The following is a 25,263-nucleotide window of genomic DNA, read 5'->3' as shown; positions in this document are numbered from 1 at the left end:
GAGGCTTCAGCTTTTTTGGGGGAGATGGAGAATATAACTACTTTTTACTCGGTAAAAAGCAATGAAATGTGAGCATCTAATACAGTACATTTAATGACACAGGTCTTGATCACTCATCTGGTTTTGTGTGTATCTGAATTTTAACAAGGTTTCATGCAGCAATCTGCTCACATGCCTCAGACCAGGGCAGAAGGCAGTGGAGCTGCTGATGGATGCTTTAAGATAAATACATGCGTAAATGCTGTGCCAGATTGGGGCATTAGCCCTTACCTGCTGCAAAGTCCTTGATCAAGGACAATCAAAGCACTGTTTTGAACTTCTCATTTATCTCGTAGTGGTAACGATAGAGATGAAAGACTATCTCTGAAGGACAAAAGATTTAATCCAGTATGGTAATTTTATGTTCCTATCTTAGCAAGTAAGAATATTTTACCATCACTCAAGCTTGAACCAAACTGCTGCATCGCCCTTAGCTTCCAAGTTCTTCTTTTACCAAAGCATTCAGAATGAAGATCTGTAATCAGGATCTGTTTTGTTTGTGGCTTTAATAAAGAGGAAACCCAGGCTTCTTAGACACCAGCAATATATTAGCAGCTCCAGAATCTAAACCAAGTGAAAGAATGAATGTACACTGAAAATACAGCAGGGATTTGTTCTCTTTTTATTAAGAGAAAACAAATCGATTATTAGAGGAGAAGAAAGGTACTGCAGTGCAAAATAGTAATTCAATTATGAGAAGTGTTTGTCTGTATACATGCACACATATGTCCCATTCTGGTATAGTGCTTGATAATGTTATAGTTGAGGAAACTCAGCCAGCAGGCTAAATGGAGAATTCAAGTTGTGGGAGTCACTATCTTTAATTTTTAACTTAGTAACACTAAACTGACTTTGCCTTGAAACAAAATTCAGAGCTGAATCTGAGTCACAAAACCTCTCTATTCAAAAAGCTGCAAAAAAGGTGGCAGTGATTTTTGGATCATTATAATGTTTAGATATAAATTAAATAATAAAATATTAAAAGGAAAAGTATTCAATTGCCATGCAGCGAACTGGGCTGTGTCAAAACTTAAAAACTGTGAGTCAGGGAGAAGCTCTGAAGCAAGCATGACATAGAGGAAGAAAGGCGGTGGGATCTGTGACTCAGACAAACATTTCAATGCAGGAGACACAGGCAAACAAAAGGATCCTACTGCATGTGATGTCAGCAAGCAAATGCTCCATTTGGGAATAATGGCTTCCTACGTATTGCAGTGCAAGAGGAGGGGGGAGCTAGCACAGCACACATGCCTACGTAGCCACAAGGAAAACCATCCATTAAGAACGCTGTAGCAATATTTTAAGAAGCACTGCTGGTTACTAGTGATAGCTGCTATCTAACGTGTTTGATATTTATGGAAAAAGCCATTTCTCTCAATTTATTGTGTTCTGATTTAATATCCTCAACACATTCTTCCATGTACAAGGAGAATAAGGACATGTCTCCAATACACTATTAATTTCAGCTGACTCTGGTTTTTTATTTTGTTTGTAGTAGAGTAGCATCCAGAAGCCCCAGCTGAGATGCTGATCCTGTTATACCAAGATAAATTGCTTTGTCTGAGTAAATGTTAGATCTTCCAGTATTCCAGGCATCATTACCAAAATAAAAAAATTGCGTAGTTACTGGTTAACAGTGGGAGTTACAAACATCCAAAGGAAGCATTGGAGGCTCTCTATGCTGAGTTTTTTAAATTTTTTTTTTTTTTTAATTGAAGCTATTACAAAAATCAGCTCTGCAGACCGGAACTGGAGAGAAGGATCTGTTGGCAGAGACAGAATTAGATTAAATGAGCCAGATTTCGTTCTCATCTGCTGGAGACAAGGAAGCTGTTCCAGGCTTAGAATTGCGTATAAAGAAAGAATTTGACCGTTGCCTCACCAATAAATCTTCTGTGGCAAGTTGATATTTTCTTACATGGGCCTGGAATTCTCTTGCATTTCACAGCATCAGTGCACAATAGTGAGTGACATGAGAGGATTTTATGACTGCACAAAAAGTAAGATTCTAACTAGCGAACGTCAAGGCACTGAATCAAAAATAAAATAGGTTGGTTGATTTGCTGCTTAAGTCTCAGTTTTCTGAAAGTCATGCTGAGTTTAGAATTATTCCATCTTGTAGGGTCGACATTTACTTGTAGTGTAAGAACCTGCTTCGTCACCACAACAATACAGTATCTACCACAGGGCTTGGCAACAGGAAAACGTGGTCACAGTATACTTCTCAAGCCCAGAATCTTGCTTTGAAACACTTCAGTTTGGACAGGGAAAATAACCATTTATTTCTTCCTGATTGTTTGCATTCTGCACCTTTTTCATTATGAACCACTGAGAAACCAACTAGCTTCCAACTAGAATAAATATAAGAAAACACGGAGAAAAAATAGCTTAACTGAAGGTAAGAAGGTGTAGCCAAGGTTCAAGTTATGCAATCAAACAGTCTCGTATTGAAGTCAATTGCAAACTGGTTGTTTAATGTGGAAGGAGATTCAGCTGCTAACCTGAATGTTGAATACAGTGCTGAGAAATGTACGTTTAAAATATAATACCTATTTTTCTGTTGAATTTCAGTTACTGTTCCTGTAGTTATTTTGGGGGATCTAAACTTAGAATCAGGTTTATTCTAAGGTATTTCATGGACTAACAACAAAGGTGAAATCCTTACTGCCTGCCTTTTTAACTCCACTTTTTTCTGAACAAAAGAAGATATGTGAGTTGGAAGGACAAGTCATTGTGTTCCAATCTCAGAACAGATTGTCTTTACCACGTGCAGGATCATAATTATTTTGAAAGGCACATAAGCTGTATTATACTGTTCTAACACATACTAATTCTACATTAAATATATTTGATTAAGTTTTGAAGTATGGTTTGATGCTTTCTTGTCCTAAGACAGAGTACCTTGAGGGAAATTGAATAAATAGAGCACTTACATTGCAGTAACACAAATATTACAACAGAGTACATAAGGGAAATAATACTTCTTTTTACAGGATGAGAACCAGGGAAGTTAAACTGTGATTCCCAAACCAGTTCAAGCACAATGGCCACACCAAGAGTATACACACAGAAGCTTGGCTGTAGGGGAATGTGAGCCACCGGCTGCCAGAGCTGGCAGTTTCTTAGGGCCGCCAAGCAGCCTGCCCAGCCCTCCTCCGCACCAGTCCTCCCCTTGACTCGGGGAACCGGTGCCAGCTGCTACCTGCTCCTGGGCTTCCCCTCTCCCTGGCTCCTCAGGCTGCGTACTCAACGTCTTGTGGCTTCTTGCCATAGAGTCATTTTGGATGATTAGGGTGAGGGGAGTTGGCTTCCCTTGGCTAGTGCAAGATTTCTGCATTAATGTTCTATACTGAAGAATGAAATCACCGGGAACTGGCCCCCTTCCCAGTACTGAATTTCACCCACAAATGCACCCACTGTTAAACTGTAAGCTACTGTCTTGCTTCCTACAAGCAAGAAATACTCGTACAATATGCAGTACGTATTTATTAGAGAATCTAAGCTCTACACGGTTTTAACTATATCTATAGAAATAATAAATAGTATTAAAAGCAATAGTTCAATCACTATACAAGCAGTGAAAATGTTAGCTTATATGCTGAAAGGATGCATAGAAAAGTATGTATTTTACTAAGTCATTCTTCAAGAATTATAGCTAATACTGTTCATTTTATTACAAGAATTACTTGCCATTGATTTAAATGGAGCCTTAGAAGCATCAGGATATTAAAAAAAACCCAACACATTTCAGTTTCTAACAACGAGAAGGGGGAATGTTTAAAATATAAAATATCTAGCAATGTATATAGGAAAGTAAAAAGGAAATTCTACAGACCTCAATAAATGGTTCTAATTGGATCTGGATGCTTTTCTCAAAGCCTCCAAACATGCTGTTTTGAATACTTGCTCAGTTTGGTATCTCACATTGCAGTATTTTGGAGTTTTAAATTTATGACATGTATACTTCTAATACTCTAATTTATTTAGTGTGAACCACCGCAATTTTAGCAACACAGTTACAACTACACTTACTTAGTGATTCTTTTTGTATTATATATGTTGCTAAAATAAAATGTTTTGGACTAAAGAACAAGTTGTCTCCTTAGCATGAAAATTATGCCTATAAAGTATAGCATGTCAATATGAGATTGTAACATAATTTGTAACATTTTTTTTTACTATATAAGCTTACTACGCATTTGACTGTAAATGTTACGGAATACATCACATAAATGTACCTCTTTAAAAGTCATTTATTCATTCATTATTTTGTATAATTAACACAAATTTCTGTGGCTAAATCATAGAATTTAAGACTGTTCAAAAAAGCTAGCACCAGCTGCATACATACTTTAAAGTCTGTGAATCCTACCATTCAATTTTATCTGTACTCTTATAGCACATACATTATAATAATAATGGCCGGAGTCTGGACACAACAGTGCTTGGTTTCTGGTACTCATGTAAGTGGCTGACTTTTTTTTTTTTTTTTTTAAGAGACATTTCTAAGTAGGTGACTGTAAAATTCAAGGACTTGTGACTGGAGCAGGATATCACAGAATCAGGAATCTAATCTACAGTAAGATGATGAACAAGTCATTTAAAGTAAGTCTGTGGAATAACCAATATAATTTTTTAAATCCCACTAGGCACCTGCCTTAACAAGCCTGGCTTAAATTTTGCTCTCATTTTAGGATGAACTTCACGCTCCACCCAAAAGGGCAGAATATCCACACACTGTTAAATCCCTAGAAAAGAGTATAAATGGTATGTAAGTGGTACACCATTTTGTATTGCCTCCTCTGAGCAAAAGTGAGCTTCAGGCTTAGGAATTCCAGTAGTGCTATATTCACTCAATATGGTACTGTGGGACTTCAGCCTCAGATGATAATGTGTTGCAAAAATGGAAAGTACAGAGGAAGGGCCTGGCACAGTAACACTGCCAGCAAGCTCTGTTGTTTGCTGATATCCAGGAGGTCTGCACCCCTCATCTCCGTTTAGCAGTAAAAGGAAATTATGATAATGAAGAGTGACTGATTGCTGAAGTGGATCAACCTTAACAAGATAGTGGAGTCTGGTGTGCTCCTGCCTGCAGGATGATCTCATGATTTGACAACATCCAGACCATATTACTAAGTGTTATGTGGTCAGCTGTGTTTTGCTGAGGCAATCCCATGGGCACTAATCTACAGGCACACTGCAATCAGTCAGTCAAAGGTTTTATGATGTAACAAATTTTGTCTTTGCCTTTGTTAATGGGAAACAAGGTATGTTGTGCTATATCTGTTTTGACAGTGTTCCAAACCTCTTTAGTCATTTTGAAGGGCTCAGCTTTTCATTGGTTCTTTCTTCCACATACTTTTCTCCAACAGATTTCCAAATCTAACTAAATAGGCATGGACTAATATCCTGTTTCTCACTATTGCTATTCAAAGAACCCCCTTTCTAAACAGGGGTCTGAATGGAAGGCTGAAAATGGAATTTTCCTTTGGAATGGGATTGGAAATTTCCATGACTGCTGGAAGTGGGATTCAGGCCTGAAATCCTGTGTTTTGCAATGGATGTGGATATTTCAGAATGATCTTTGACTATTAAACTGGAAAAGCTGACTTGACCTCAAAACCCTTTTCTTTTAGAAAGAAAAAAAAAAAAGGCAAGAGAAAGAAATAGAGATAAGGACTTTGGTATTTAAGAACATCCTAATACAGTACTTATTATGGTAAAGGAGCCAGTAAAGTTATTGTGGTTTTTAAAACTGCAGATGAACAAAGACTGAACCTAAGAAAATTAATTGGAGCTTGATGCAGCTTGTCAATAAAAGCCTTCTCACTGTATTCTTTTCAAATTCTTGCTGATCTTACTATTAAGCAATTGAAATTATTTTAGTGAATTGAACAGTAATTATCTCATTGAGTTTGAAGACATATAGTCACATTCACAAGGTGACTGATATTGATCATGTGAATACATATAAAGAATTTTATTCTCTTTCAACAGTATATTGCAAGCATCATTTCATGTATTAGCCCACATACAACACTACATTCAACAGCAGAAGTGCCTTCAAAATAAGAACAGCCAAAGGCTTGGAAATACTTGCTCTTCTGGTGGTTTCATCTGGCCAGGAAAACAGAATATAGCTTCTAAAATTACTTCTGGTTTATTGCAAAAGCCCTACTTTTTAAAGAGATCACTTTAGAAATGCAATTTATTTACCATTGGGCTTTCCCATTATACTCTTTTGTATGGTATTGGAATGTATGTCATAGGTATATTAAATATTGTCAAATCATTCTTAATGCCCCTACATATTTTCTACTTGTCAGCGTACCGGAATCGCTTCCAAAGGTTACAAAAAATTAAAAAGCACTTCTTTTTGCACTCCATACAATTCAGGTCACCTCCCCAGGGCCTGCCCAAATCCTGCTTATTTCTCACCAGCAAAATGAGAAAGAGGAAGACATCATTTTAAGGCTAAAATAAAACATATTTCTTCCAAAACATCACTGTAAAACCTTCTTTTTAAAAGAAAAGCAACATGATGAAGCTGGAAAGCATAAAAACACCTGTGTTTCCTTCTCAAGTCAGGTGCAAGTCTTACCCTCTCTTTGACAATGTGTTGCAAACCAATGATTTCAGACTCAAAAATTTATGAATTGTGATTTTATTCCATCCACCTAACCTCATCACATAGGAACCATTCATATTGCTGCTATCCAGCAATCCAGAGTGCACTGAGGCATTCTAAATTTAGCTTCCAGAGTTACTGAACACTAAGAACATTTCGTAATAGTACCAAACACACCTCTCGTAGATTAGTGCTTTACTTGATAATACATTGTATTTAGAGCTTCCTTTTCTGGACAGCAGTAAGTAACAGCGGGGCTACCTTCTGTGGTAATTGCCCACCCCACTGACTCCACATAGTGAAGTGATAGCAGGTTCCTGGCTGCCTAACTTAGCCATACCACCCACAGCTACCATATGTTCCACATTGCAGGTTAATAAGAATGGTTTTTCACCTTTCCCTCCCAGAAACAAATGTCAGCATGGCTTAGAGCCATAAGCTCTTTATTTAATATTGAAGCAAAACAATACTAACTTGACCATAGTGCCAAAACTTGACAAAGTATCCCGAGTACAAAGTTCTACTCTATTTCATTTTAATTAGTGTCCTTTGCAATTAGACAAATGATGAAAAGCACATGGGGACTGCCAAGATGAATCAAGGACATCTGGTAACTTTAACATTTCAACATGAAACAGAGTAGGTATTACTCTCAGATACTCTTATGTGCTGTTTGAAACAACTAAAAAAATATATGATTAACAAAAATTTAAGATGACTATCTAAATGCTTTGGAATCTTTTCTTGGATAGCTTTAAATGCTGTTTGTCATACACAATGAATCTGCTGTTACTTCCCTAAGATATTGTTATAATAGGCATTTTTAGAATTGAGATCATATTACATTATCTGGATTATAGTTTCTTAGAAACTCCAACTGCCTCTGAATTACTAGTGAAAAACAACTAATCATTAACTTAAAACTGCTTTTTTGATACTTGCATTGATATGTGTTCTCTTGAGGTTTGTGACTCACTGATGATGCAGTACACACAAACCTAAAAAAAAAAAAAACAAACAAAATCCAGCAATGACATCATCAGCTGCAACTGTGGGCTACCTCTTCAAAAAGAACTGCAATGTTTTTTACCACTCAAACCCACCTGGCATTCCTAAATAAATGAATGTTAAATTGAAAATATATAAATGGTATACTGAAAAAAAAATACTTAGAGGTATTCTTTCAGGAGAAGCTATGCAATTTTCTGTCGCTTTAATAGCTTTTGGCTGTGAAAGACTAAGACTAACTGTGACAATCACATTTTTAACTCTCATGGCTTTTACATATTCACAAGATTCCAATATGATCAGTCAATGCAGTGGACGGAAATATTCTAAAATTAGTTTGGCTCTGAAATAACAATTCACCAAACAGAAGACAGATTTACAGCAGCACCTAACATGCAGAGGTAATTACTACAATGCAGAGAACAACAGGTTTCAGCAAGCTACTGTCCTTGTTATAATCCATTAACATTTGAGAATATTTTTGCATCTGAGGCTTGTGATTTGGCCATTTTTCAAGGTATATCTGACATTAAGGACATTGTTCCCTCCCATGTGTACAAGCTATTTTAAACATGTGGCAATTATACCTGTTCATTGTTGGTATTTATGGACCTGATAGCTCTGAAAATAGCTTTTCAGCAGCAATGAAGAAAACAAGGCAAAATGCCTTTCACAAATGAAAGACGTTTATTAGACAGCAGTAGAATATCAACTACAATTTGTCTCCCACTGACAGGCTATAACTTTTAAGTTTCATTCGGTGTAACATCTTCAGCTATTTATGAACTCCCCTTTGCCAGAACATCGAATGTGTAAATATCATGTAATGTATCATTTGTGAATCCATATTGCTATTCACATGCCGATCTTGAACGGAAATTAGCGTCAGAAGTTTTGGAAATGGGGACCCCAAAGCTCCCCTTCCCGGGGAGCAGTTGGAAAGGCAAGGGTTGAGGAGCTGGCGGCTCGCAGCCCCACCGCCGCGGCAGGTGCGGGGAGCTCGGCCCGGGCCACACACGACAGACCCGCCCAGTCGCCAGGTCACCCTCGGTGCGGGGCAGCCCGGGGCCGCACACGCTACACCACAAGCGTTGCGGAGAGGACATTTTTGCTGAAATACGGTATGCTTAATTGCCAGTTTCCCTCACGCTAACCCATTCTGATTTCGAAACCACTCTTCAGAGACTCCGCCTGGCAGCCAGCCCGGGGCTGCCGGCTCCGCGGGGCAGCGATGTCCCCACACGGCGAGGTGAGGCCGGGCCGAGCCGCCCCCAGCCCCGGCCCCGCTTACCCTCCTCCGGCCCCGTCCTGGCAGCTAGCGGCGGAGGCGACACCGGCGCCGGAAACGATGAGCGCAGGGAAATCCTGAGGCAGAGATTAGGTAATAGGGAACGTGCTCTCAGGTTTCCTTCGGGTTCCTGTGAGGAACCTACGCGTCTGGCTGCCTTCGCATGACTCATCACATCGGCGCGACTGTCAGCGCGCCTGCCCTCCACCTGCCTCCCCCCGTCCCCTCTCCGCCCGCTCGGCCTCCTTCCCTTCCGCCGCGGGCCGAGCCTCCCCCTCAGGCCGCGGCCCGGACCCCCCCAGCCCCCTCAGCGCCAGCCGCGCTCCCGCCACTGAGGCGCGCGCGCCCCCTCTCTCCCCCCCTCCTCCCGCGGCGTGCGCGCCCCCGCGGGTCCGGCTCGGGAGCGCGCGCGCAGGCTGGGCGGGCGGGAGGCGGCTGCCGGCGGCGGCGGGCAGGGAGCTCTCTGCGGGCGCAGTGCTGATCCGCCGGCGGGCGGCCGGGAATGCGAAGCAATGGCCGCGGGCGGCTCGGGCAGCAGCAGCGGTGGCGGCAGCGCGGAGGAGAAGAGCTACCGCCGCTTCCTCGAGCTGTTCCTGGGCGAGTTCCGCGGGCCCTTCGGGGCAGAGCCGGCGCCGGCTCCCCCCCCCGTTGCCGACGCCGCGGCCGCCGCTGACGAGGACCCTGGGGCAGAGGGAGAAGCGGGAACGGCTGCCGAGACGGAGGAGGGTGAGGGCGACGCCGGCGACCCTCAGCCGCCCGCCCCGCCGCCGCCTCCCCCGCCGCTGCCCCCGCTGCCCCGGCCGCTCTCGGAGTACATCACGGAGGAGGAGGTGGAGGGCGAGTGCCTGGACCTTTGCCTGCAGCAGCTCTACAAGTAGTGAGTGCCGGGCTGAGGGGAGCCTCCTGCCGCGCTGAGGGGAGGGGGGACAGGGTGTGGGGCTGAGGGGAGCCCCCCTGCGTGGGGTGGGAGGCGGGGGCAGGGTGTGGGGCTGAGGGGATCCCTCCTGTGTGTGGGGAGTCTCCGGTGTGGGGCTGAGGGGAACCCCCGCTCCGTGTGTGGGCAGGCGGAGGGCAGGGCGTGGGGCGGTGGAGCCCCCTCATGCTGGGGGGGCGAGGGCGGGGTGTGGGGCTGAGCGAGACCGTCCTGCTGGCGGAAGCGAGGGCAGGGTGCCTGGGCAGGGGAAGGTCCCCCAGGCAAGGAGTTAAGGACTTTGGTGGTGCTGAGCTGCTCGGGATCAAAGTGTCCTGTTCTGTCCTGTTCGCCCCCTGCCCAAAACACGCCTCTGCTGTTTGCCCCCCCTCCTTCCCTCTCGCTGGGACAGGGAGCGAAGAGGCGAAGGGAATAGACAAGGGAGAGCCACGAGCATCCATCTGGAGAGCAGCTTGCTCGGGAAGGGAGAGTGGTGGGGGAAATGTCTCACGCTCTGGTGCCAAAGCAGGAGGGGGGTTAGCCTGTGGTTGATTGTACTGAGGCTTGAAATTGAAATGTTCCCTGCGTGAGGGTTTGTAAATGGGGAAACCTCTTGCCAAGAAAGAAGGAAGGGGGGAGAACAAGGGGAAAGGAAAGAGAGGCAGTCCGCTCCCTTCCCCCGTCCAAAAAAAACCCACATCGAGAAAACCACACCATGTATTTACAGACCAGGGAGAGAAGAGGAGTAGAAAGCCTTAGAAGAAAGCTATCCATAATCATGGGGCTCTTTCTACCGTCAGCTGGGGAAAGCCAGCTATACTCTGTTCTGTACGGAGGCAGTTTCCAGATCTGTGCTTTCTAAAGGCTGGTGCATAAAGAGGAAACAGATGGGATCTATTCCCAGTGTGAAAAGTCTGTGGACTGAAACCTAAAGATCAGTTACCAGTGCCTTGTATTGTGCTCAGCTTTGGCTTTGAAGGCTTGAAATAGAAATGGTTGTTAGTGGCGTTTCTTTAGGAACCTTTTTAAACTGATGCCACAGGAGGAGACAAATGAACCTGTGAAAATATGCACAGCACACCGGGGAGCTTTCTGCCATTGAGCTGATAATTGTAATGAGAGGTGTTACTCAGTCGCAAAAATAAATAAATAAAGAGCCGGGTTTTACAACTGCATGGTCTGTTTCTATTCAATTCTCATCTGCCCTCTGCGTTTGTGGACGATAGGGACAACACAATGACAGCTGCAGAGGACAAAGCTTTCCTATTCACACATGCTCGCTCTGCCACCTTTGGAAAGTCTTTCTCTGGAATACAGCAGCACATTCATAGGATGTGCTAGAGAGGAGAGAGGCAAGTCCCTTCTACGTATTTGGAACGTGGTTTGTTTTTTTTTTAAAACAGACTTGTCAAAGCAAAAGTCAGATTGGTTTAAATAAAGTTTTAGACATAGAGAAGATTATTTTAAAGTATTATTTAAAGTATATCTATGAAATTATTTTGAAGTTGAATTTCCCCCACCCCCACCCCCTTCTCTCTCTGCATGTCCCCATACCCCAGCACAGGCAGACTTAGATTCTGCAGTTTCTGAGGCCCGTATTCATAGATGAAATTATTAAGGGGGAAAAAAAAAAAAAAGACATTTTGAGAGCATTCTTTATATAGGGATAGCTGTTGCCAGGTTGTGTGGTTTTTTTTTTTTTCAGCCTTTGTATAAATCTTTTGATGGTTACTGAAGGAAGCATCTCCTTGGCTTTGTTTATGGTGAAATCAATGCGGACTTCCTTCTATAGGCACCTACATTGTGAAGCAAAAAGCAATATCTGCCTCAAAATTAAGGGAGCAGGGGATCATGTTGTAAGAAAATTGTTTTCCAAAGGCTTAGATATTTTGTCAATGTATAGAAAATGCATTTTCAAATAGTAAATTAATATCTTCTAACTGAAGATTGATAGACATTGATTTATATCTGCCTAGCTAAGATAACTGCAAAATGTAATTCTTTAAAATATTTTAAAATATTGTAAGCCAAATCTAATAACTTTTAATACAGAGAGCTAAACTGAAATACCTTTTTCTTCAGTGATGGTGGAATCTGAGGTAAGTGCAAGTATGCAAAACTGTTCTTCAGGTAAAGTATTCTATTTTTAGTACACTCTCCAGTCACCAGAGAAACTTAAAACTGTCACAAGATTATAAAACAGGCAAAGTAAAATGTCTTGCCCCTTTACAGCTAAGGGTTCAACTAGTCAGATGATTCCAGAGATGGGAAACTTCATGTATATGAGCAAAGCTACTCTTGTGCCAAATGGTTATGATAGTGTTAGGAAAAAAAAGCGCATGAAAACTCATATGAAGGGGAATATTTTATTGGTATGTCATTAGCAAGAAAGACTATATTGTGAAGGCATGTTTTCTGTAACTCTAACTATATATTAGTCAAATGACTGGTTTGCATTATGTGTAGCATAAGGATAAAACCCATTAATGTGAAAAAACCAACAGCTGTTTTTCAGCTATTTTAAGCTTTAGTTCTTTTTGAGGGAAGTAAGACCATCGCAGAAATGAGAACATATTGCCAATCATGAAAAAATATAATAGTTTTCTGCCACTGTGTAGATCAGTATCAAAGAGTTCCTATTTATGAAATTTTCCTGCTATTTTCCAGAAGACTCATATTCCCCTCTGAGATTTCCAGTTCCTGGTTTCTTTCTAAAGACAGCATATGCTTGGAAAATTAGATTAATGTAATCTTTATATCTGTCTAAATGCCACAAAATGTGTACTGTGTGCTTTCTTAGTGATCCTCAACAGAATGAAACTGATCAATAGGAGGTATGTTAGATGAAGAAAATAATAAAAAAATAATAACTTTTGAGGAATTGCATTGGAACATTGGATGATAGCTTGAAAGCTCATTTTGTGATTATCTTCTCTAACATCTTATTCAAGAGAAAGCTAAATGGTTTCTATGTAGAAACAAACATACTAAGGACTTAATCTTACATCTATTATATATGAGACCTTATTGCTTGCTTCCACTGATTCAGGAATGATTGACCTCATTTCTGACTTACTTTAAAGGAAGAAGTTACTTGATGTAGCAAAGTTATATATCATGCTCTGTTCTTTTCCTCTTCCTACTGATAATTTTACTAAATCTAATGTATTTAAAAAGCTGGTTCTTGACAAGACATCTGAAAAACTGATCAACAAATCAACAAAGATATGGTTGCTAAGAGAGGAGAGGGCCAGACTGAGTTAAATAGTGCACCCTTAGAAGTTGTGCCACTAGGAAGAACAAATTTGTCTTGCTGTTACATTTTTTCCTGTAGAAATGAAATAATTTTAAAAATTCAGCTGTATATTGATTGTGTCTTGCTCCCCCCCTTGCCCCTCCCTTTTTTTTTTTCCTCAAGCTTTGCTGGGAATAGGTATAATCAGTGTCATTTGTAGGGTCAGGTTTAATTTCAGTGATTTTGGTGGTGCAATATTTTGCTTTCAAATATTTATTTAGAAATATCTTTAGCAAGCTTGGAAAGTAGGCCTATTTCTCCAGTGTTGAGATTTGCAAGAGATTGAAAGGAAAAAAACAATTGATGTTATTTCATCTTAAGTGCTTAACTGAGGCACTGATGACAAAATGATTATTTTGAGGACTGCAAAAATCTTACTTTGACTTGGAATATGACAAGAAAAACTTGTAATCATTGCCCTTTTAGATTTCTTTGCAGAATACTATGCAACATTCACAGAATATCGTAGATCCCAAGTTTAGGATAAAAAAATGCAATACTTGAAGTGAGATTTTTTAAAAATTAATCCTTTCTTTATTTTAAAGAGAGAAAATATTTTTATTTCAGTTCAAATATTCCCCACAGTCTTGCTATGAAAAATCAAGAAAGGCAATGTAGACTCAACCTTTTAACATTTGAATTATGTAAAATATGGACAGTAAATAAGAGTGGAGTTCTTGCCCCTCAACTTGCAATTTTAAGCTAAAGAGGAAGAACTTCTCATGGTAATTTTACATAAGCAGAAATCTTTTTTTTATAAAGTAAGCTCTTAACTTGAAAACAATGTTCTGTCTGCTCTATCACTGATGAGTGAAGAGACTGTATCCTCTCCCTTTAAAAAGCAGATGTACATGGTTTTAACTTGCTTTCTGAACCCCTATCGTATGAGAGCTGGCATTGTTGTCACTATTTGTAAATTGAAATTCATATATTATGCTAGATTGGCTTTTTTAACATCATATTAAATAGGCTGTGATGTTTTACTCTTCTCTAATTTGTCTTTTATCACCTATTCTATTGATTGCAATCTAAAAGCCCTTTTAGGAAATATAATTAACTACTTCCATCTCTAATATTAATCACAAGGACCAATGAAAAAGAAATACCATCCTTTTTAAGATGGCACTTGTTTCATCTTCTTTTGTGAGGTTTTACAATAGAAATGCTGATAATGTTGGCCCGTGCTCACAACAAACAACTGGAGTAGATATTGGTTGCACCTGTTTGGGGAATTTTCTCGTGGTTAATGAGAAGGTTTGACAGAGACAGTTAAATTTCCCACCCCCAGCTCTGTTGATGATTTGGTTCTGCACCTTAGCTTGTTCCTGGGTAACAGCATGATAGTGTTATGGCCTGAGGGAGGGAAAGGGAGGCGAGGCAGGTTGTAGCTGTGTTAATGTCTCACTGGAGCCCCCTCCAAGATGGGGAATCTCTTCCTGATGGTAGTTGTTGAGCTGGCTGCTGCCAACCATGTGCTACAGAGTGAGCAACAGTGGCGTGGAGTCCCAGAGACTCAGCAGTGAGCACCAAGCTCTGCCGCTAAGGTGTAGAGCTGTCTGGGTATGGCTGCTGATGCCAATGTCCTCAGACCCAAGGGATTTTGGTCCTAGAAATCCTGGTGCTTCTCTGGTAGAGAAATTCTGAATCATTTGACAGAAGTGTATGCAGAAAGTTGAGAAAACTTCAATATTGTTATTAATGCCTTGTTACTCTTTAAAAGAAGCAACTATGAAATTCAACCCATATATTGGATGATGGTGATGTTGTGGCATACAGAGATGGGCACATTTCATACACTTTAGACTGGAAGTCGTTATAATCTACAAATAGGTGGTATTTAATGATAATCACTTTCAAAACACAGCTAATGGTTTACATAGTGAGAGATTCTTTAAGTTGCTTTTAAGGCATCTTCAGTTCATGCTTCCATGCTTTTAAAAATACTGAATCAAATAAAATATTTTTATGTTCCTTTTAAAAAAAGAGTATCAGCTAAAATGAGCTATTTAAATTGCATATTTACATTTTGTAACGGTTAACATATATGGTGACATTTCAAAACGTACTAATTTATGATTAAAAGGATGCTGAGTTTTTCAAGTGCAATGGTGACTATGCTTGGAAGTTGCTTTATATAGCATTAAAAAAATCATTCTTAATGAACAGATTATGGGAATATATTCATTCCAGTGCTTTTATTTCAATGAATGTTGCTAGTAGTACAACAAATTAAAGGGGATTAATTTTGTTAGGAGCTTTTCACACCAAGATTTTTTTGACCCAAGAGCAATTTGCATAGATTCTACTACTCTTAGTGAAGCTGTTTGCTTTTGCATATGAATTGATTGAAGAATTAGATCTGTGCTAACACATTCTTTTTTTGGATCTTAAATAACCACTGTTGAAACTAGACTGAGTTATCAAGAAAGAATGTATATATGAATCTGTATAATAAATTTTACTTGTTAATATGTTACTTTTCATTTATCAGATACTCAAAAACCTTTGACTAACTAAAATCTTTTTGGCCATCTTGTGGAACTTCTTTTGACTCTATCTTTTGGATGTGATGAGCATGATAGGCTTCATTCCTTTAGAGAGTTTATTTAGTAATTCATTTTTGGACAAAACACTCTGCACAGAATATTTTTATCCTTAAAATTTCTCATTGTAATTACCTTCAACAACGGCAGAGTATTTCTCCACCTGTATTTTGAAGAAAAGATAGTTACTTAGTTGTGGTTCTTTTCACAGAAGATTTTAAAAAATTATTTTTATTGATGTTCAGGTTAAACTTTTAATTTGCTTTACAGTAGAAGTTTCAATGCCTTGACTGCTCTATCACTGGTGTATGCTCTCATTTATTTTTTGTTGTCTTGCTAAATTGCTTACATGATCACGTTAAAAGCAAAAGCAACAGGGCATGTAGTACACAGATAATGAGAGTACTATTCATTCCTATATTTGATGTCACTCTGAAATAATGGCTGTTCTGCACCATTTTCTTTCTTCATGTTGTTTGGTGTGTACTGTTTTTTGGTTTGTTTTCTCCTAGGAAGTATTCTCACTGACTAGGAAAGATATGTGAAAAATGAGATGAAATGGACTTAGTGCTTTAAAACACTAGATGTTCTTTGAATCATGCTGCAACACTGTCTTATGCAATGCAATCATGATTACGTAATGCAAATGGTTATAAAAATAAATGTGTCCTGGACAATATATGTCCATGACATGTTAGTAACCTATGACGTGCTACTAAACTGTAAATGGTCATTGCTACATATTATAATGTAGGTCCTCATTTTTGGTTTAGCTGAAATCAACCACTAAACAAATATTCTAGATTTTTGTTGTTATAACATATTAGTGATTAGATAAAATGAATGCAGATTGTGGACTTGTTTTACAGAAACATTTCTGCTGTGCCTTTGTACTTCATTAGGGAGAAACAACATTACCCACCTTTAATAAGACATTTTATAAAGAAGCAATCATCAGAGTCATAAATTAGAACTGCATGGGAAATAGCTGCCCTTGGGTACTTCAATAATTAATACAGAAGTTAAACGAGTTAACTAGATTGCAGGATTACCTCAGTTTGTGTTTATATTGGATGGAAAACAGCTAAAGGCAACTAATGATTGAGTAACTGAACCAACATTTTAAGCTGTAGTATTGCTTGCCAGTTCTGAACTCTGCATGCAATCCGTTGAAAAGTTTGATATTTTTTATTGGTGGAGTAGGATTAAAAAGTTGGCTGCTAAACTTTGATCATAGGAAAGTGTGCTTGGATGCAGACAAGTCTGAATTAGGAAACATTTGCGCTTTCTTGTAGCTGTAATTACAATAAAAGGAATATTTGATTAATTGGGTAAAATTGTGGGTAGCTCCTTAAAGTTAATTTTCTCAGAGGATATGATTTTGAAGCTATTTTTGTTGGCCTTTTATGATCCAGTAAAGTCTGTTAAATTGTACCTAACAATTTTTCAAGTTTAGTGTCTTGTGCTCTTCATTTACAATAAAGAATTTGAGTACTTTCTCTCATTTGCGAATACGATTTTTTCATATGCTCTGTGCTTCCATCATGATGTAACTAAAAATAGAAGCAGCGTATAAAAATAGGCCTTGGCATTTTAACTTCTTGGCACTGTCTCTAGGGCTGTTCCTTTCACCTCAGGCTATGACCTTCTTACTGAGGTTCAAAAATCTGAAATGAATGTGGTAAGTTATTCCTCATTAGTGTTATGAACGCTGTACTCTACATGTTATATTAATTAGCTTCTAGAATGATTCTTTTACCTTCAGTCCTAACTTGAAGTTATGGAAGGCTGAAACCCCCACGCTCTAGTTGAGAATTCAACAAATAGTTATGTGTTTTCTTTTTCTGTTTCTCAACAGAGAAAGTATTAGGTAACTAAAATTTGATTTTCCATGTATACTAGCTTTACATGCAATGAGCGTTTGCTCCATTAGACATTGCTTGATTATTTTTTAAAATTATATGATAGCATTGAAAAAGCTCATAATACAATTTTTTAAATAAGGTATTTGGTTTATTAGTTTATAATAGATCACCTGAAAATCAAGGGAAACATTCAGTTCCTATTGGAACCTATGGGCTCCGTTGAGGACAGTGGTAAAGTATCTAAAATTTCTACCTGCATACCTACCTGCATAAAAAATAGGAATTTAAACTAATAAGCTTATATAAACTAATTGTACACACTTACATATACAGCATGATATATATTTTAAACTAAAGCTTTTACCAGCTTTTCTTATAAGTAGTATCATTCTGTTTAATTCATCTAATCATTGAGTTTGAGGCAAATATGATTGAATGCATGTATTTATATATAAAGATCCCTATCTTAAAAAGAGTTTATGCTCTCAGCTGTCTTATTACCACTTTCTTCTGAAAAGCTGTGTAAAAACCTACGTGTTAGGTAATGAGAGGTCAGAAGCTCAATATTTCCAGAGATTAGGAGGAACACTATTGTTTGGGGAACAGATACGCTTTCTGCTTGTAGAACATGGATGCATTGCGTTGTTCTTAGTTCTGCTTTCTCACTGGAGTGTACTCCACAGAGAATAAGGAATGTATCTGTTATAAAATGAATTTAATCTCTCTTCTTCTTGGCACTCCAAAAAGGTTATGTCAGATTTTAGAAGAAAATTAATTGGTCCTAACCTTAACATTCAAATGTGAATTGTTGGTGAAAATGCCCCCAGTAGAAATGAGCATTGATATAAATACTGTGCTGAACTACTAAGGTTAGTGTATGTTAAGTTCAAATAAACATGTGTTAACAGAGATGTTGGATTTTACTGAATATTCAAAGATTTTGACACATGGAAGTGATTTCAAAGTGGTGCTTGTACATATGATTCCTCTATGATGGCAAATAGTAGTAATTAATAGTAGTTTTGATGTGCCCAAAAAGGATGAAATTTGACCTATATTCATGTCTTAGAAATCTGAAGAGAAACCGAGATAGATTATTCATTTGATACCTGATAGATCAGAAGAGAGAAGGAACTTCCCCCTGACCAAATACTGCACATCCTTTAAAAATATTAAAAAAAAGTGTGAGCTCTTTTCTCTGGCCTTTAACCTTTTACCTCAATGGTACGAACTGTGTAAAATCCATGAAAATAATTGTCTTCCATATCAACAGAGAGTTAGAGTTATTGCTATGTTACACGTGTGCAATTCCCATTGAAATAAGTGGAGAAAAGAAGATGCAGTTTCTAAGAGAGTCTGGCTGGGGATGTATGCCCAGGCTTCTTGGTTGGAGAGGAGAACTGAGCCTATATTAAGTAATCTGATCCTCTTCCCCAGTGCATTGTTCATTTGAGAATGAATTTTAAGTGGTTTAAACTTTCCTCATTGGTGTTAATCTTTTTCAGTTTGACTGATTATGAATGACCCAAATGATCATATAGAATACTTAAAATCTTGCTAATTACATTGTATACTAATTTTAGAAAAACATTTTTGGATATTAGATACTTTTGGTTTAGCACCTCACAAAACTGAGTTGGTGCAATTCACATTCACGTTGTTTTTATAAAAGTGCTGATGCTGTTTATGACATACAGTACAGTCATTTTTAAAAACATGAGACAAGCCACAAAGTTCTAAATCTAGCTCTGGGGATTAAAGAAAAAATAGTTTCTCCTATGAAATTACTAACTATCCTAAAATATTTTCCCCAAGAAAATCTTACAAACTCTCCCTATGTCTTGGGAGATGTGAGAAAAAAGGTTTGTCAGTAGGGAGTAAGACCAGGCATGTTTAATTATCTAGAATCAGTATATAGAGTAGAATACAATAAATCTGAAAAACACTTCTTAAATTCATCCTAACTAGTTGAAAATTTAATGCAGAAAGCAATGAACTCTAAATATTTTGATTAAATTTTTTTGTAAAAGGTGTTCTTCTATTTCTATTAATGTAATTCTATATTAAATAGATTTAAAAAACCAATTACAAAATATATAATTTATATATTACAAAATATATAATTTACTTAATAAAAAGCTAGTTTTGCATTAACATATTGAAAGCTATTCAGTTTAATTTGTTGTCCTCTGAAAACTGATGAAGTAATGCAATTTCTGTTTCCGTGCTATGTCTGTGCATCTTAACAGGAATAAAGACAAAGCCCAAGAAATGTTATAGTAAGACACGTATGTTTGTGTATATATATATTTACTTGCCTGTCTTTCTAAGCTCTTAAACACCAAATTTTGATCAGTCCCTTTATGAACAAAAATTACATAGCGAAATAGGAATTCAGAATAAGAAGGGAGTTTCAAGCTATCTTATAGTTTCATCCTCTTTATTATGGAGTGGAGCAAAATATTAAATATGGAAGTAACACCTTTGTGGGGGGGTTACTTTTTGTTTTTAATTCTGAGAAAATTGTCATCTGAAATAGAGATAACAAAAAACATCTGTTGAGGAAGTACAGAAAGAAAAAGGAAAGCACTTTGAGGAAGTTGGCTTTATATTTGTAAAGATATGAAAAACAGCTAATCAGGTAGCATGAAATAATAAAACAGAAAGAGGAAGAAAAAATTAAGTAATATTACAACCTGTTCCTTCCATTCATTTCTTAGAGAATCACTGTCTGTGAAATGGGTCTGCAAAATAGAGAAACCCTTCAAAGTTTTTTATAACCCCTGTTTTACTGTGACAAACTTCCTAAACTGAAAGTTGGTTATGCTCTACTGTATTTATACTTACTTTGACATCATTGCAAGATTTAGGGGCTATGCTGTTGCTTTAACTCTTAAGTTAGAGAAAGATCTGGTGCTTTCTTATGCTCTTGCTTTCATGTGGGTTTGCTATTAATATCTTGTTACCAGTTACAGATGCTTTTCAGGTTTAGGCTTCACTCAAAGTTTTTTTGGAAAGACTGATAAAACAATTCAACTGTCTCCTTTTAGTGGTGAAAAAGGGATGACACCATTCTATTTTGCCTGTGACCATCTAGCAGATAGAAAAGAAAACATTCATAGGTGTTAAATCAGGAAAAAAACTTTTTTAAAGGGCTACTTCTGTGTGGGAGTAAAACCCCAAATTTCTATAGGCTGGGAAAAAAAAAGAAATTACGTTTGTTAAAATCAACAAGCAAATAATAGCATAAGATCATATAGTATTTTAAATACTATGTGCCAGCAGAACGTTTTCCTCATTTTCCAATATGCTCACTACTGCAAAAAATTAAAAATGCGATATTCTGGTAGCCTTGTGGTCTATTCTATAATGGGATCTTGTGGGATTTTGCATTGATAGGCATCCGAGAGTTGTGTTGGTACTTACAGTAGAATAAGGATTCAGAGAGTTTGATAGAAAAAAAGATTGCTGCAAAATCAATCTTATGATGACAGTCAAAAAAACTGAACAGCGTAAATCAGTGAGATACTTTACTAGAAGCAGTACTACAGAATTGTGTCTAGCTAAAGTGTCTGTCTAGACTCTTGAAATACATTCTACAGGAACTTGTATTTACTTTTCTTAGTTGTTCTCTTTAGGAAGGACAGGCAGGGGAGACGTGGAGGGGATACTGTCCTCTATGTCAATCACCAGCTGGAGTGCATGGAGCTCCACCTGGGGATGGATGAGGAGCCAACTGAGAGCTTATGGGTCAGGATTAAAGGGAGGGCAGGGACAAGTGACATTATAGTGGAGGTCTGCTACAGGCCACCCGACCAGGAAGACCAAGCAGATGAGGCCCTCTATAGACAGATAGGAGCAGCCTCACGTTCACAAACTGTCCCACACGATATCCTTGTCTCTAAATTGGAGAGACATGGATTTGACGGATGGGCCATTTGGTGGATAAGGAATTGGCTGGATGGTCACACTCAAAGACTTGCAGTCAACGGCTCGATGTCCAAGTGGAGACCAGTGATGAGTGGCATTCCTCAGGGGTCGGTATTGGAACCGGCGCTGTTTAACATCTTTGTCGGCGACATGGACAGTGGGATTGAGCGCACCCTCAGCAAGTTTGCCGACAACACCAAGCTGAGTGGTGCGGTCAATGCTGGAGGGAAGGGATGCCATCCAGAGGGACCTTGACAGGCTTGAGAGGGGGGCCCCGTGCAAACCTCATGAAGTTGAACAAGCCCAAGCGCAAGGTCCTGCACATGGGTTGGGTCAATCCCAAGCACAAATACAGGCTGGGCGGAGAATGGATTGAGAGCAGCCCTGAGGAGAAGGACTTGGGGGTGTTGGTTGATGAGAAGCAAAACATGACACGGCAAGGTGTGCTTGCAGCCCAGAAAGCCAACCGTATCCTGGCTACATCAAAAGAAGCGTGCCCAGCAGGTCGAGGGAGGTGATTCTCCCCCTCTACTCTGCTCTCGTGAGACCCCACATGGAGTACTGTATTTAGCTCTGGGGTCCCCAACATAAGAAGGACATGGACCTGCTGGAGTCCAGAGGAGGGCCACGAAGATGATCAGAGGGCTGGAGCACCTCTCCTATGAAGACAGGCTGAGAGAGTTGGGGATGTTCAGCCTGGAGAAGAGAAGGCTCCAGGGAGACCTTCTAGCAGCCTTCCAGTACCTGAAGGGGGCCTACAAGAAAGCAGGAGAGGGACTTTTGACAAGGGCTAGGACAAGGGAATAATGGCTTTAAACTGAAAGAGGGTAGATCTTAGGAAGAAATTCTTCACTATGGGGGTGGTGAGGCACTGGAACAGGTTGCCCAGAGAAGTTGTGGATGCCCCATCCCTGGAAGTGTTCAAGGCCTGGTTGGATGGGGCTTTGAGCAACCTCGTCTAGTGGAAGGTGTCCCTGCCCATGGCAGGGGGGTTGGATCTTTAAGCTCCCTTCCAACTCAAACCATTCTATGATTCATTTTTGGTGACAAAACAATGTTATCCACTGGAGCAGTAGGGAATACGAGTTGCTAGTCTCACTTAGAGCAAGGTTAAGTGACATGATAAAAATGATTACAGTGAGAAGTCTAAAATAGCTACCCTTGTAGTAATACTGGTAGCAACAATAAATATGGAAACTTTCAGGAAAATGCCAAGCTAGACGATGCGTATGGAGGTTAATTCACAGTTTCTGCATGTCAAGAGCTTCCAAGTTATGTCAAAGGAAGTTTGGGCTAAATAAAAAGGCGCAGGATATGACCCTCAAAAAATTGCTACTTTTAAATCTAAGAATAAACTAACACATCCTGTAGTTTCATAAACCTTATGTTTCAGAACTGCGTTAATTAATTTACCGTATATTTATCCTTCTTTTTGAGGAAGATGATTTGTTTTACTTTTCTGTTCTATGAATAAGGAAGGATAAATACATAAAACAGGGCAGGAGGTTGAAACAAATTTATAGTAAGAAAAAAAAAAAGAGCAAGTCAACCGATTTAAAAGTAAACATAAAAAAAATTACTTTCCACTTAAGAAAGAAAATCCTTTTCCTTCTTAATCTTTTCTCCCCACCCTCTGCCCCCCATCAAAAAGTTTTCATGTCTTTCTGTAGTTATAAAATAAAAGACAATTATATTGTGCTGCTGCTACAAATAAAAATCCAGAGTTTGTAGTCTTGTTTGACATGTGCTTTTCTTGTGCCACTATAATAATGAGGGAAGAATATGCAAAACAAAAGGTAGATAATGCTGCCAGACCAAGTAATCATTGTATCGCAATTTAGCTCAAAACAGTAAAACTGATCTAAATTTAAAATAACTGACAAAAAAAACCTAGTGTTGGTTTTGCTTCTGAAAAGTGTACTTAAAAACATTTTAAACTTTTACTTTGCAATCAAGAAGCTTGGAAGCTTTCCTTAAAAAGAATAATCCGAAATTTGAAAGTACTTGCTTGTTTCAAATGGTTGAACTTTGAAGTAAAACACAAAATACTACGAAACAGTAGTCGTATGAAATTGCACAAGTTGGCATCAAGGGATGAAGCTGTGCCCTTCAAAACTATAATTCTCCAGTGCTTCCTTTGGGCCACAATTTCATCCACTGTAGAGATTTTTGGGGTTTTTTTGTTTGTTTGGGTTTTTTTTACCCTCTAAGAAAAAGTTAGGTGTGATACGCTGCGGTCAGTGACTGAGCCTGTGCTGTTATACATCTGGCATGTTTCTGGGCTATTAGCCTGTCAGGTGAAATGTGGACCTTTTCACATAAATACAATGTAATGAAAACTTGTGATGTCTTTCAAAAGATTAAATGTCTCACTGCAAAAAAGACTTGAAATTTCACCACTGGTAGTTACACTATAAATACTTAACATTTGCCTTTCAGATTTTTTTGGTGGGTAAACATATGGGGTCCTCTAGACTGCTCTTAAGAGATTTTTTTTTTTTCATCTGTGATATCCAAATTCTTTCCTTTAAACGTTTACGTTGACATTGATGGGTACTGTGAAGCTTCAAGAATTCCTCCAAGTCTAAGTAAAGTACTTCTTGTCACTCAAACCCTGAAAAATAGTTCTTCAAGGAGTTAGGTGATGGAACCTGTAACGGAGGAAATCTAAGTGGGGTTGTTTTCCAACATACATAGAAGTCACCGATTAACACTTTAAGAATAAAGGGACAGAATGAGAAAATGTAATACGCACAGTGTCAAATGAAAATAATTTAAAAAAAAATTGTGAGAGTGATTAGACCATCTGAAACATCAGATCAGCTAAAACACTATTAAAAGAAATTGCTAGCATGCCCACTTCTTTAGTCAGTCACCTGCTAACTTCATACCTAATGGGCTGTGTTTAAACATCCGAGTAAAATGTTGATTGAACCTAATAACCTAATCAGTTCCATTTAAAGTCTGGACAGCTGAAATCGATGAAAACTAAAGGACTGATGCCCCTTCTCCCTCTCCAAGGTGAAAAACTGTACATTCCATTTGATTCCTTGGTGAAAATTGCACGTTTTTTCTGAACCATATTAACTTAAGTATTCAATAATTTAATCGTCAAAAGTAGCTATAGTGCAACAGCTTTAATGTTACTACCATGGATTTACAGAATTGTAATCTTTCTTAGGTTTCACCATCCTCTTTTATCAGTGTTGAATGTTTCTTCCATGACAAAGAAAGTCTGGCAAGGTAAATAGATGGTCCAAATTGTTTTGTTCAACCGCTGTTTCTGTGTTCCAGCCAGCTTTAGATGCTTTTATACTTCCAGGAGCAGTTTCTATCATTCTCTATCATTTCCTTCTCATATTATTTTACTGTTTTATAAATGGGAAATAAGAATTTATCATAGTCTAGAAGTCTCATAAAAAATAGAAGTACATTGACGTAGCAAGCTACCCAAGAAACTGGTGTTAATGAACTTTGGTTGCTGCTTGTTAGAGATTGCAAGGAGGACAATGTACTTAGTTTCAAAGGTCAAGGACTGCAACTAATCTACTAATTCCAGTCCCCAAAATACATCAGTTTGGATGGAATTGGTAATTAGCAGATTTGTTCTTTCTGTTATGTAAGAGGAATTGGTAATTATTAGATTTGTTCTTTCTCATATGTAAGAGATCTGGTACTCTGCATGCTGCTAGCAGAATTTAAGTGTGGAATGACATGTTGACTTAATATCAAAATAAGGAATTTGCAGCTGTATTAA

The 25,263-nt window shown here is 38.8% G+C and overlaps 1 protein-coding gene across 1 annotated transcript in view; it reads left to right on the top strand.

Moving 5' to 3' along the window:
* Positions 1-9,380: 9,380 nt before the first annotated feature.
* The window catches only part of PPM1E (protein phosphatase, Mg2+/Mn2+ dependent 1E), a 71,142-nt gene continuing 55,259 nt past the window's right edge, over positions 9,381-25,263 (top strand). The window contains exon 1 of the mRNA XM_075168483.1: positions 9,381-9,840. Within this exon, the coding sequence (XP_075024584.1) occupies positions 9,476-9,840 (365 nt within the window). The 5' untranslated portion in view covers positions 9,381-9,475. The remainder of the gene's footprint in view (positions 9,841-25,263) is intronic.

The sequence above is a fragment of the Calonectris borealis genome, chromosome 19 (assembly GCF_964195595.1).
Source record: "Calonectris borealis chromosome 19, bCalBor7.hap1.2, whole genome shotgun sequence".
Lineage (NCBI taxonomy): Eukaryota > Metazoa > Chordata > Aves > Procellariiformes > Procellariidae > Calonectris > Calonectris borealis.
Note: the sequence above shows the minus strand (reverse complement) of the source record. Positions and strands in the feature narration are given on the sequence as shown.